The 14,306-nt window shown below is 50.1% G+C and overlaps 1 protein-coding gene across 6 annotated transcripts; it reads left to right on the forward strand.

Moving 5' to 3' along the window:
- Positions 1-143: 143 nt before the first annotated feature.
- On the forward strand, positions 144-12,085 carry LOC112622443 (flotillin-1). Of its 6 annotated transcripts, XM_025382080.1 has the most exons (13): positions 144-522; positions 846-902; positions 1,181-1,256; positions 1,345-1,435; positions 1,715-1,858; positions 2,244-2,363; positions 2,451-2,546; positions 2,732-2,884; positions 8,735-8,916; positions 9,087-9,132; positions 9,248-9,385; positions 9,627-9,791; positions 11,673-12,085. In XM_025382080.1, exons 2-13 carry the CDS (start codon positions 860-862, stop codon positions 11,700-11,702), a joined length of 1,284 nt encoding a protein of 427 aa, XP_025237865.1. In that variant the 5' UTR covers positions 144-522; positions 846-859; the 3' UTR covers positions 11,703-12,085. The 6 variants fall into 6 exon arrangements, with proteins under 6 accessions (XP_025237865.1, XP_025237866.1, XP_025237863.1 ...); XM_025382081.1 differs by lacking the exon at positions 1,715-1,858; XM_025382078.1 differs by lacking the exon at positions 11,673-12,085 and having other exon boundaries at positions 9,627-10,331.
- The last annotated feature ends 2,221 nt before the right edge of the window (positions 12,086-14,306 follow it).

A 14,306-nucleotide genomic window follows, 5' to 3' on the forward strand; every position in this document is an offset into this window, starting at 1 on the left:
AGAACCCAGCATCCGGTTGCCCGATGCAGTCTTTCATTGCCCAGTCTGCGGTTTTCCCAGGTAGTTGCCCCGCGGCGAATCCGAGATGTGGCAATCACCCTTACGCCAGGGTGCCGGGCCGCGGAGGTCAAGTCCCGCGCCCGGGGGCGGAGCGTGGAGCTGTGTCGCCCGGCTCAAGAAGGGCGGTGATTGGGGCGGCAGGGATGTGGCCGCCCCTGGGCTAACCAGGCAGCCCGGCTGGGCCCGGGAGCCAACGGGTGGGCGGGCTGCGGACTCGAGCGGGGCCTGCCGGGAAAGGGGCGGGCCAAGCTCACAGGGCCGAGGCGGGGCGAGGTGGGGGTGCTTAGTTTGCTGCGGGGGGCGGGGTCGCGTCTGCAGCAGCAACAGGGTGCGGCCGGGTGGGGAACGCGGGAGCGGACCCAGGAAGGCTGGTCCGCTACCGGCCCCTGCTCGGCTTGCAGGTCCCTGCGCGCCCTCGCCCTTCCCTAGACCCCAGCCGGGCCGCCGCCGGTGTCCAGGAAGGTGAGTGGGGGAGGGGAGATGGAGCCTGGGGCTGCCGAGAAGCAGGGAGGGAGGGGAAAGATCTTCAGGCCTCTGGGCGCAGGGGACCTTTATCAAAGGGAGCGGCGAGGGGAAGGGAGGGACCGTACGCAGGCGGGGAAGAGGTCGCTGGGGATCTTCAGGATTTTGCAGGGAAAAGCTTTAGCGGACCCATGGGTGCGGAAGGGACAGGCTGTGGCGGATGCAGACTGAGAGGGCCTGACGGGAAAGGGAAAGGATGGGCCCCTGTGGACGCCACAGCGCCCCTTCCCCATCCGCAATGGCTTTCCCTCCCTCTCCTCCAGCTCCAGCCTGAACCATGTTTTTCACCTGTGGCCCAAATGAGGCCATGGTGGTCTCCGGTAAGTACTGTTGTACCCTTCCCAGCCAGTGACCCCAGAACCCCTGTGAGTCTGGCCTCTGCCCCTTCTCCCTCTCCCTACCAGCTTCCCAGCCCCAGGCTTCTGCCCCTTGATGACCACGAACTGCCCAGTTTGATTCCCACCATTCCAAGGCCCAGATTGCTTCCCCTCCAGCTCCCAGATTCTCTCCTGTGGGTTGCTGTCCCTAGCCCCCGCCAGTTCCTCAGTCTTCCACATTCAAGCTCTGCCACAGTTCCTCACTGCACCTCACTTTGCAGGGTTCTGCCGAAGCCCCCCAGTCATGGTGGCTGGAGGACGAGTCTTTGTCCTGCCCTGCATCCAGCAGATCCAGAGGTAGGCAAGAAGGGAACCAGGGAAGGGGAACCTCCCATTTTCTCTTTTTCCTCCTTTTCTTACTGTCTGTCCCTTCTTTTTCCCCTAGGATCTCTCTCAACACACTGACCCTCAATGTCAAGAGTGAAAAGGTTTACACTCGCCATGGGGTCCCCATCTCAGTCACTGGCATTGCCCAGGTGAGGCTTTCAGAGCCTTTTCCCCAAAGTCTACTTCCCCATCACCCTCTCACCCAGACATTAAGACATCTTCTGGCCACAGCCTTCTCGATCCTTGCCTGCAGAGAAGTTCCTCTGCTAGTCTCATCTTTTCCAGGCACCCTCAAGGCACTTGCCGCCTCCTCCTTTCTTTCCCTGAAATGGAAGAAGCATTTCTTTGAGGGCTCTCCCTTCTCTCTGCTTCTTCTCTGACTTCATGAGGCCCCCACCACACCTTTCCTACCCCTACTCTGGCTACAGGTAAAAATCCAGGGGCAGAACAAGGAGATGCTGGCGGCCGCCTGTCAGATGTTCCTGGGGAAGACGGAGGCTGAGATTGCCCACATTGCCCTGGAGACGTTAGAGGGCCACCAGAGGGCCATAATGGCCCACATGACTGTGGAGGTTGGCCTGGGGGCAGGGAACCATCTGGAATGATGCCAAAATGAGGGGGACCCAAGGACCACACTAGTCTGTGAGAGACAGTGGATCTAAGAGCTTACATCCCGGCCGGGCAGGGTGCTTCATGCCTGTAATCCCAGCACTTTGGGACACCAAGGCGGGTGGATCACTTGAGGTCAGGAGTTCAAGACCAGCCCTGCCAACCTGGTGAAACCCCATCTCTACTAAAAATACAAAAATTAGCTGGGCATGGTGGTGGGTGCCTGTAATCCCAGCTACTTGGGAGGCTGAGGCAGGAGAATCGCTTGAACCTAGGAGGTAGAGGTTGCAGTGAGCCAAAAAAAAAAGAAATCTTACATCCCCTCTCCCCACCATCCTGTTATCACAGGAGATCTATAAGGACAGGCAGAAATTCTCAGAGCAGGTTTTCAAAGTGGCCTCCTCAGACCTGGTCAACATGGGCATCAGTGTGGTTAGCTACACTCTGAAGGACATTCACGATGACCAGGTAAAACTGGGCAATTGATCCTTCCCCACTTCCTTGCTCCCATCTCTTAAGCCGTCCAAGGGACTAATTTCTACATCTCTCCCACAGGACTATTTGCACTCTTTGGGAAAGGCTCGAACAGCTCAAGTCCAAAAAGATGCACGGATTGGAGAAGCAGAGGCCAAGAGAGATGCTGGGATCCGGGTGAGAGAGATGGGGGTTGCTTAGTGGGAAAGGGGATAGAAGTGGCACAACTGAGAAGAAGCAGGGGTGCTGGGTTAGCAGGAAAAATACTTGAGGCAGACAGAGAACCTTGGTGGGAAGCAGGCTCTCACTGTGGCCTTTCTTCCACTGCCCTGACATTTCCTACCTGATCTCTGCTTGGACAGGAAGCTAAAGCCAAGCAGGAAAAGGTGTCCGCTCAGTACCTGAGTGAGATCGAGATGGCCAAGGCACAGAGAGATTACGAGCTGAAGAAGGCCGCCTATGACATCGAGGTCAACACCCGCCGAGCACAGGCTGACCTGGCCTATCAGCTTCAGGTCAGAGCCACTGCACTGGGCAGATGGCCAGGCTGCTCTCTGCCCCTTCCCCATTCCTCTCAGGCTGTCCGTCTCAGGAACCACTACTTCTCATATTCTAACTCTGATCTTATTCTGGCTCTCCATCAGTGGACCAGCTCCCTTATATGAGGAGAGATTTAAAAGACTCAGATGTTACAGCTGAAAAGCTTTAAAGAAAAGGCCAGCTGGGTGTGGTGACTCATGCCTGTAATCCCAGCACTTTGGGAGGCCAAGGCAGGCTGATTGCTTGACCTCAGGAGTTCAAGGCCAGCCTAGGCAACATGGTGAAACCCTGTCTCTACAAAAAATACAAACATCAGTCAGGCATGGCGGCTCGGGCCTGTAGTCACAGCTACTTGGGGGATGAGGCAGGAGGATTGCTTGAGGCAGGAGGATCGCTTGAGCCAGGATGTGCAGGTTGCAGTGAGTCGAGATCACACCACTGCACTCCAGCCTGGGTGACACCGAGATCCTGTCTCAAAAAAAAAAAAAAAAAAAAACAAAAACGAGAAAAGAAAAAAAAGACCAGGAGCGGTGGCTCATGCCTGTAATCCCAGCACTTTGGGAGGCCAAGGAAGGTGGATCACAAGGTCAAGAGTTCGACACCAACCTGGCCAACATAGTGAAACCCCGTTTCTACTAAAAATACAAAAATTAGCCAGGTGTGGTGGCACGTACCTGTAGTCCCAGCTGCTTGGGAGGCTGAGGCCGGAGAATTGCTTGAACCCAGGAGACGGAGGTTGCAGTGAGCTAAGACCATGCCATTGCACTCCAGCCTGGTGACAGAGTGAGACTCCATCTCAAAAAAAAAAAAAAAAAAAATTCAAGAAGGGATATGATCAATAAAGCTGGTCATATGTTTGGAGCAGACTGTGTCTGTGCAAGGGTATCTGACTGAGAAAGTGGATCCGAGCTCAGATCCGGCCCATGCCCCTCTAATCAAGCAGTGCTGACATGGGTCTGCATCTACACAGAGGAATTTCTAATTTGCACAGAGGCATGCTATGGGCTAACAGCAGCCCTGGTTAATCAAAAAAGGGTATGAAGAAGGAAAACATGGACTTGGACATTGAATCCTGCAAAGTGAGATATGGGCAGCCCTTGATATTGCCAGGAGATATAGTTGATCTTCATTCTTCATTATTTGTATCTGAGAATTTGCCTATTCACTAAAATGTGTTGGTAACCTCAAAAGGTTACCAGTAAAGTCGCTGCACTTTCAGAATCATTTGCAGACACGCACAGAGTGGTGAGATAGCTGAGCCACCTGATGTGCAGTGCCCAGGTGAGGTTCAGCAAGGAGATGCTCTGCCGCCTTGTTTCAGCTCTCATATCATAAGCCATGTTATTTTCGCAGTATATTTACTGCCATGTTTTTTGCGTTTTTGTGCTTTTTCTTGGTGATTTCGCTCTTTAAAATGGCCCCCAAGCATCAGTACTGGAGTGCTGTCTGGTGTCCTTTAGTGCAAGCAGGCTATGATGTGCCTTATGGAAGAAATACATGTGTTAGGTAAGCTTCGTTCATGCAGGAGTTGTAGTGCTGTTAGCTGTGAGTTCAGTGTTAATGAATCAATAATATAGTTTACATAAGGTGTCTTTAAACAGAAACACATATAAAGCAAGGCTTTATATTGATCAGTTGATGAAAATGTTGTGACCAGAGGCTCACAGAAACCTAGCCCTGTATTTCTTCTAGGAACAAATTAGGTACTAACTAATTCAGCATTCATGACTACTTCATAGAACAGAACTACCAAGAATAATGAAAGTCAACTGTACTTTGAGACCTTTACCCAAAGGATAGCAATGTTATGCATTTTGTTTTTGCCAAGAGTTGGTACAGGCTGAAAGCATTATGAAGGTACAAAACATCTTTTGTTATTATGTTAAATTCCTGGGTGACTTGACAGGTTGAGCATGGCATAGAGCTTGGCAACTCAAACTGTGTTCTACCTAGCAGCAGCTACAGCATCATTGCGAAGCTTGTTCGAAATACAAAATTGCAGGCCCTGGCCCTCATCAACTGAATCAGAACCTGCATTTTAACAAAATCTTGAGGTGAATTCCTAGGTGATTTGTATGCACATTGGAGTTTGAGTTTGAAAAGGATTACCATAATGGAAACTGCTAGCTTGCAGTAAAGCTATGGATAAGGTTCTTAACCTTCTAAACATGACCTTACTTGTCTGCAGATTAAGGGATTGGGCTGGTTGGGCTCTTTTCAACTTTTATCAGTTTCTTCTTATGCACCAGGCACTGTGCTAGGTGTTCAGGAAAGGATTTATTCAACAAATATCTGTTAAGTGCCTCCTGTGTGCCAGACATCATTTTGGAGGTGAGGCTGTAAATATGAATGAGACAGAAAAGATTCCTGCCCTTATGCAGCTTACATTATGACACAGGAAACAGCTAGTAAGCAAGTAAATGACCTTCCCAGGCTATAATTCTTGTTTACGTGCTGTGAAGGAAATAAACAGGGTGATGTGAAAAACTGTGGGAGGGGAGTTATTAGGTTAGCGGGTGGTCAGAGAAAGTTTCTAAAGGCCAGGCGCGGTGGCTCAAGCCTGTAATCCCAGCACTTTGGGAGGCCGAGACGGGCGGATCACGAGGTCAGGAGATCGAGACCATCCTGGCTAACACGGTGAAACCCCGTCTCTACTAAAACAAAAAAACTAGCCAGGCAAGGTGGCGGGCGCCTGTAGTCCCAGCTACTCGGGAGGCTGAGGCAGGAGAATGCCGTAAACCCGGGAGGCGGAGCTTGCAGTGAACTGAGATCCGGCCACTGCACTCCAGCCTGGGCTTAGAGCGAGACTCCGTCTCAAAAAAAAAAAAAAAAAAAAGAAAGTTTCTATGAGGAAGTGGTGTTTGAGATCAGACCTGTAGATAAGAAGGAACAATGTAGAGTTCTGGGCCAAGAACATTCTAGCCTGTACTTTTTAAGTAGTCATATGTGGCTGGGTGCGGTGGTTCATGCCTGTAATCCCAATACTTGGAGAGGCCAACACAGGAAGATCACTTGAGGCCAGGAGTTTGAGACCAGCCTGGCCAACATGGTAAAACCCTATCTCTACCAAAAATACAAAAAATAGTAGCCGGGTGTGGTGGTGTGAGCTTGTAATTCCAGACACTCGGGAGGCTGAAGCATGAGAATCACTTGAACCCAGAAGGTGGGAGTGAGATCGCGCCACTGCATTCCAGCCTGGGTGACAAGCGAGACTCCTTCTAAGATAGATAGATAAATCGATCGAGACTCTGTCTAAGGTAGATAGATACATAGGGCTAGTGGCTAGGCAGGAGGACCAGTAAGTGCAAAGGCCATGAGGTGGAGACAGAAAGGAGGTTTCTGATCTGAGGAGGCTGGTGTGCTGTGAATGAGGAGGAAAGGCTGACGGCCAGATCACAAAGGGTTTGTGTGGTCATGATGGAGACATAGAAGAGAATTGAAAGCACAGTGGAAAGCTATTGGAGAACCTCAAGCAGAAAGGTGCCATGGTCTTATTTATATTTGTATAGGGATCAGTCTGGTTGCCTTGTGGAGAATGGACTGTATGAAGAGAGGAAGCAAGGCCAGGCGCGGTGGCTCACGCCTGTAATCCCAGCACTTTGGGAGGCCGAGGCGGGCAGATCACGAGGTCAGGAGATTGAGACCATCCTGGCTAACACAGTGAAACCCCATCTCTACTAAAAATACAAAAAATTAGCCAGGTGTGGTGGCGGGCGCCTGTAGTCCCAGCTACTCGGGAGGCTGAGGCAAGAAAATGGCATAAATCCGGGAGACGGAGCTTGCAGTGAGCCGAGATAACACCACTGTACTCCAGCCTGGGTGGCAGAGCGAGACTCCGTCTCAAAAAAAAAAAAAAAAAAAAAGGAAGTAAGAGATGAGTTGGGCTCTTTTTCAGAGATGATGGATTAAACGAATGTAGCTAATTTTACTCTCTCCTAAAACCTCACTAAAGCCAAAATGATTTTTTTTTTAAGATAAAGACAGAGGCTGGTCCAAAGGTAGTAAGTTATCTCAATTGATTGTTCAGTGAGTTACAGATTGAACTCCTTGTTCTGCTCTTTACCTACTTCTCACTACTGCACTTGACTAGTCTTTCTTCCTCTCTTTCCTTCTCTTCTCTCTTCTCTCCTCTCCTCCTCTTTGAGACTGAGTCTTACTCTGTCCACCAGGCTAGATAGAGCGCAGCGGTACAATCTCAGCTCACTATAGCTTCAACTACGAGGCTCAAGCGATACTCCCACCTCAGCTTCCCGAGTAGCTGGGTCTACAAGCATATGCCACCACACCTGGCTAATTTTTGTATGTTTTGTAGAGATGGAATTTCACCATGTTGCCTAGGCTGTTCTCAAATTCCTGGGCTCAAAGGATCCTTCCCACCTCAGCCTCCCAAAATCCCAGCATTTTGAGAAACTGAGGTGGATGGATCATTTGAGATCAGGAGTTCAAGATCAGCCTAGCCAACATGGTGAAACCCTGCCTCTACTAAAAAAAAAATACAAAAATTAGCCAGACGTGGTAGCATATGCCTGTAGTCCCAGCTGCTTGGGAGGCTGAGGCAAAAGAATAGCTTGAACCTGGGAGGTGGAGGTTGCACTGAGCCAAGATCACGCCACTGCACTCCAGCCTGGGCAATAGAGCAAAACTCTACCTAAAAGAAAAAAAAAAGAAAATAAATAAATCTGCTTAAATAAGAGGAATTCTATGAATACACACATTCTTGTAGATGTTCAGAGTATCCCTGGAAGGATACACAAGAAGCTGGTCTGGGTGGCTACTTCTGGGAAAGGGACCCACGTGGTTTGGAGAATGTAGGAAGAAGCTTTCTCGTGGTTTACTTTTTTTTTCTGTTAAATCTGCACCATATGCAAAAGACAAAAAAGATCACGTGTCCCCACCCCCACAAAAAATAAGTCAGCTATTGCAGTAGCCTAGGCTAGCACTAAGGTTATTCTAGCAACAGTGGGGGGATTTGAGCAAGACTGGAGATAACAGAAGGCCACCATGTGCTCAGTGCCCTCCAGGTATTTATACTCTAGAAGGGGGCACAGGTGGGAAAAATAGATTAAACAGGAGCTCATCAGAGGAACACTGGACTCCACTGGGCTGGCCAAGCAGGAGGGGACCCACCTTCATGTACCTGCTCCTATTTTTTTTTTTTTTTTGGATGGAGTCTTTTTTTTTTTTTGAGACGGAGTCTAGTTCTGTCGCCCAGGCTGGAGTGCAGTGGCGCGATCTCGGCTCACTGCAAGCTCCACCTCCCGAGTTCACGCCATTCTCCTGGCTCAGCCTCCCGAGTAGCTGGGACTACAGGCGCCCACCACCGCGCCCGGCTATTTTTTGTATTTTTAGTAGAGACGGGGTTTCACTGTGATCTCGATCTCCTGACCTCGTGATCTGCCCGCCTCGGCCTCCCAAAGTGCTGGGATTACAGGTGTGAGCCACCGCGCCGGGCTGGAGATGGAGTCTTACTCTGTTGCCCGGGGTGAAGTGCAGTGGCGTAATCCCGGCTCACTGCAACCTTCACCTCGCAGGTTCAAGCAACTCTCCTGCCTCAGCCTCCCAGGTAGCTGGGACTACAGGCGTGTGCCACCACACCTGGCTAATTTTTTGTATTTTAGTAGAGACAGGGTTTCACCATGTTGACCAGGCTGGTCTTGAGCTCCTGAACTCAGGCAATCCACCTTCCTTGGCCTCCCAAAGTGTTAGGATTACAGGCGTGAGCCACCGCGCCCAGCCACCAGCTCCTATTTTTATGTCCCACTCTGGAGCTCTGGTTCTGGAGCACTTCCTCTTCACTTCTGACTCAGAGCGCCCCTCCTACCCAGGTGGCCAAGACTAAGCAGCAGATTGAGGAGCAGCGGGTGCAGGTGCAGGTGGTGGAGCGGGCCCAGCAGGTGGCAGTGCAGGAGCAGGAGATCGCCCGGCGGGAGAAAGAGCTGGAGGCCCGAGTGCGGAAGCCAGCAGAAGCTGAGCGCTACAAGCTGGAGCGCCTAGCCGAGGCAGAGAAGTAAATGTCCCCTTCCTGACCCTTCCTAGCCCACTTGCCACCTAGGCACCCCAAGATGGAGGGCTGAAGCCTTCACCACCTGGACTGCTATGGATTTTAGGTTTCAGGAACCTCTGCCTTTGCAACACTGAGTCACTGGGCTGCACCCTCCACTTTCCTTCTGTCCACAGGTCCCAACTAATTATGCAGGCGGAGGCAGAAGCTGAGTCTGTGCGGGTGAGTTAAGATGCAGCTCCTGCTGGCTTGTGGAGAGGGTGGGGGTTGCTGCTTGAGCTGGGATTTCTTGTTCTTAATGATTTCCGTCAATCTCACAAGCATCCTTAACCCTCAGATGCGTGGGGAAGCTGAGGCCTTTGCCATAGGGGCCCGAGCCCGAGCCGAGGCTGAGCAGATGGCCAAGAAGGCAGAAGCCTTCCAGCTGTACCAAGAGGCTGCTCAGCTGGACATGCTGCTAGAGAAGCTGCCCCAGGTCTGGAGGTTGTGTGGGCACCAAGAAAGGAGGAAATAGAACCAGGGACTAAGGGGTGGGGTGAAATGAGGGGCTTAGGGGGAACCAGGCTAGGGGGACCCTAAATTAGGGGTGGGAATTATTAGTGGCCAAAGTAAGGAAGGATGACCAATGGAACGAGGACCTTAAAACCCAGGGTAAGTTGTTTTATGAAGAGTGTGGTCAGATCATGGGCACTGAGTGGGCATCTCTCTCCTGCCAGGTGGCAGAGGAGATCAGTGGTCCCTTGACTTCGGCCAATAAGATCACACTGGTGTCCAGCGGCAGTGGGACCATGGGGGCAGCCAAAGTGACTGGGGAAGTACTGGACATTCTAACCCGCCTGCCAGAGAGTGTGGAAAGACTCACAGGCGTCAGCATCTCCCAGGTGAGGTCTCAGGTTGGAGCTGAGGAGCAGAATTGCTAGGTTCCTGTGTTGTATAACGCAGCAGGCGTAGCATTTAACCAGCATCCAGGCCTGGGAGTCATTGATGTTTATTAATCACTTTCTGTGTGCCAGACACGGTGCTAAGCTTCTACATAAATGAGTTGTTTTAAACTACCCTTAGGGTATATAGGGTTTTACAAAGTCAAGAAACTGAACTTCCAGCATGTTCCTACTCATTCTGCTGGTGCAGCTGGAGTGAAATCCAGGTCAACTGTCTCTGCAACCTGTGCTTGTGGTCACCCCACTAGTATAGGGAACTAGTTGCAGTCTATTAACAGTTAATTAATTCCAGGGCATATCACTGCTTTTCTTGGTTCCCCAGTTAATTCACCTGTAGATCATGGTCAAGGTCAGCAAACAGGCTCTGGAACCACTGTTTTGTTAATCCTAGCTACAATGCCTGCTAGCTGTGATCTTGGACAAGTAATCAACCTCTCTATACCTGTTTCCTCACCTTAAAATTGGGTTAATAATTAGAAACTACCCTGTTGAATTGTTGAGGGGCTCGAGCAAATATTTGCAGTGTTTAGAATAGTGCCTGGTGTATAGTAAGCATTATGTGTATGGTAAAGAAATGGTGCCAGGTGCAGTGGCTCACGCCTGTAATCCCAGCACTTTGGGAGGCCGAGGCAGGCAGATCACCTGAGGTCAGGAGTTCGAGACCAGCCTGGCCAACATGGCGAATGAAACCCCATCTTTACGAAAAATGCAAAAAAAAAAATTGCCAGGCTTGGTGGTGTCTGCCTGTAATCCCAGCTACTCGGGAGGCTGAGGCAGGAGAATTGCTGGAACCCAGGAGGCGGAGGTTGCAGTGAGCTGAGATTGCACCACTGCACTCCAGCCTGGGTGACAGAGCAAGACTCTATCTCAAAAAAGAAAAAAAGAAGCCAGGCACGGTGGCTCACGCCTGTAATCCCAGCACTTTGGGAGGCTGAGGCAGGCGGATCATGAGGTCAGGAGATGGAGACCATCCTGGCTAACATGGTGAAACCCTGTCTGTACTAAAAATACAAAACAATTAGCCAGGCATGGCGTTGTGCGCCTATAGTCCCAGCCGCTGGGGAGGCTGAGGCAGGAGAATGGTGAGAACCTGGGAGGCAGAGCTTGCAGTGAGCCAAGATTGCGCCACTGCACTCCAGCCTGGGTGACAGAGCGAGACTCCATCTCAAAAAAAAAAGAGAGAGAGAAAGAAATGCATATTTGGACTGGGCGCTGTGGCTCATGCTTATAATCCCATAACCTTGGGATTATAGGTGGATGGATCAGCTGAGGTCAGAAGTTTGAGATCAGCCTGGCCAATATGGTGAAACCCCATCTCTATCAAAAATACAAAAATTAGCCGGGTATGGTGGCGCATACCTGTTAATCCCAGCTACTCGGGAGGCTGAGGAAAGAGAATCACTTGAACTCAGGAGGCGGAGGTTGCAGTAAGCCAAGATTGCACCACTGCACTCCAGCCTGGGTAACAGACTGAGATTCCGTCTCAAAAAAAAAAAAAGCATATGTAAATAAAAGCCCTGGATCATACCGATGACCTTCAAACTGGGTTTCTTGGAGCCTCCTGGAGGCCTGCAGTGGAATATTCATAGCTAAGGAGAGTGCAAACAAGGCTCTGCCCCTTCTCTTCTCTTGAGTGATTTATTGTATGTGGATCCTGATGTCTTTGCTTAGGGAAACAGGATGAGGTAAGGCACCAGAAAGAAGACTCCTGGCCGTGTGTGTTCTCCCTATAGCCCATTCATCTAAATGGGGGCCCAGGAGAGCAGGGGCCTCAACCTCCCAAATGTTCCCAAGTGTCACCTGCTGTTGTCTTTTTGCCAGGTGAATCACAAGCCTTTGCGAACAGCCTGAGCCTTCAGCCCTCACAGATGCCCAGCCTCATAGCTGAAGTTGCCTGAATGATCCTCCTGTTGCATGTAATCCACTGGCCTCCCTGAGCATGTCCATTGACAGTGAGGTCCCACCCCTCATCTCTCCTTGCCAAATAGTTTGTGCCTTGTCTTGAAGGGGGTTGCTCCCCTTGCCAACCTCACACTGCTATGATTGCCAACTCCAGCGGTCCCATGTCAGCCTTCTGATGATCCCACTCCACCCCATCTCAACTTATTTAATTCCTAATTAAATCAGACTGTTGGAGCCTGTTGTCTAGAATACTTTCCTGACCAAGACTGAAGGATGGGCTGGAGGTTTTCAACTTTGCTACCCAAATAAATTGCTATAAGTAAGTACTGATACTTTTCAACAATTAATAAAACAGAAGCAACTGGAAATGAATGCTTGGCCCGGCATGGTGGCTCACATCTGTAATCCCAGGACTTTGGGAGCCCAAGGCAGACAGATCATCTGAGGTCAGGAGTTTGAGACCAGCCTGGCCAACATGGCGAAACCTTGTCTCTACCAAAAATACAAAAATTAGCCAGGTAGGGTGGCACGTGCCTGTAGTCCCAGCTACTTGGGAGACTGAGACAGAACCACTTGAACCTGGGAAGTGGAGGTTGCAGTGAACCAAGATCACATCACTGCACTCTAACCTAAGCAACAGAGTGAGACTGTTTGAAAAGAAAAAAAAAATGAATGCTAGAGTCAGATGTGGTGACTCTTGCCTGTAGTCCTAGCTACTTGGGAGGCTGAGGTGGGAGGATCACTAGAGCTCAGGAGTCTGAGGCTGTAGTGAGCCGTGATCGTACCACTGCACTCCAGCCTGGGTGACAAAGCAAGATCCTGGCTCTATTAGAAAGAAAATGAACGCTAGAATGTAGCTTCCTCCTTTGCATAAAATAGGCTTTCTAGAATGGGAGAAAAGCAAGTTACTTATATACTGTCAAGAGTTTTAGAGTTAATTTTTCCCAACAGTGTATTATAGTCAGAAAAGCATGCTAAAATAGAAGGACTGTTGAGAATAGTATTAGTTCCCAGAATTCCTGAAAATATGGCAAAAGGAATTATTGTTTTCAGGGTAGCTTTGAGACTTGCATTGAGAACTTAAAAGTATGAGGTATGAGGTAGCAGATGGTACAGATTGTTTTAGAATGGGACTGTAAGGTAGCATTCCCGACTGTCTTTTTTTTTTTTAACACAGGTCTTGGGCCGGGCGTGGTGGCTCATGCTTGTAATCCGAGCACTTTGGGCCTGGCACAGTGGCTCATGCTTGTAATCCCAGCACTTTGGGAGGCTGAGACGGGTGGATCACTTGAAGTCAGGAGTTTGACCAGCCCTGGCCAACGTGGTGAAACCCCATCTCTACTAAAAATACAAAAATTAGCCTGGGGTGATGGCAGGTGCCTGTAATCCCAGCTACTTGGGCAGCTGAGGCAGGAGAATTCCTGGAACCCCGGAGGCAGAAGTTGTAGTGAGCCAAGATCGCGCCAATGCGCTCCCCTCTGGGCAACAAGGCAAGACTCCATCTCAAAAAAAAAAAGACAAGGTCTTGCTGTCACCCAGGCTGGGGTGCAGGGGTACGGTCAGGGCTCATTGCAGCCTCGCCCTCCCACCCAACCCCCACCCTGGCCAACAACCACCACCCTCTACCCCGGTAGCTGGGACTACACGCATGCGCCACCATGCCCAGCTTTTTTTTTTTTTTTTTTTTTTTGGTTAGATGGTTCACTGTTGCCCAGGCTGGTGCGGAACTCCTGGGCTCAAGCCATTCTCCTGCCTCGGCCCCCAAGTGCTGGGATTACAGGTGGGAGCCACCATACCAGGGCTTCACTAGTTATCTTGGTGTCACAGGTTGACTAAGCCTATAGGATCACAGGAAACGGCCGTGGGTACACATAACCCAAAGGAATCCTGGGCTGAGTGGCCAAGGCCAGTTCAACCATTTCTGGTTCAGTACATCTGGGTGGGACAAAAAACTTCCATTTATTTCTGCAAGTTTCCAGAGGATGTGGATGCTGGTCTGGAAACCAGTTACGCATGACTTGTCATTCTTCTCAGCTTCCATTTTCCAGCCCTGGATCCTGTATCTAAGCCTATGCCTTCCCCAGTTAAGACTCATTGGTGGACCTGGTGCATTGGCTCACCTGGCTCATGCCTACAGTCCCGCTGCTTGGGAGAATGAGGATTGCCTGAGCCCAGGACATCAAGGCTGCAGTGAGCCGTCAGAGACTCCATTAAAAAGACTGACTGGTGCTGAGAACAGTTTGGGTACCAGAGATAATGATGTGAGGGTCTATTCAGTAGTGTCCTTACCAGTACCTCCCTGAAATATCAAATCAGCAGACGCCCAAGTCCCTCATATAAAATGTAGTATTTGCATATAACCTGTGTACTTTAAATCATCTCTACATTACTTGTAATACCTAATCTAATGCAAATATTATGTAAATAGTTTACACTATTATTGTTTAGGGAATGAGAAGTCTATATATGTCCAGTACAACTATTTTCCCAATATCCAGTTGGTTGAATCCATGGATGCAGAACCCATAGATGGGACAGGAACTTAATACTGTG

The sequence above is a fragment of the Theropithecus gelada genome, chromosome 4, assembly GCF_003255815.1.
Source record: "Theropithecus gelada isolate Dixy chromosome 4, Tgel_1.0, whole genome shotgun sequence".
Taxonomy (NCBI): domain Eukaryota; kingdom Metazoa; phylum Chordata; class Mammalia; order Primates; family Cercopithecidae; genus Theropithecus; species Theropithecus gelada.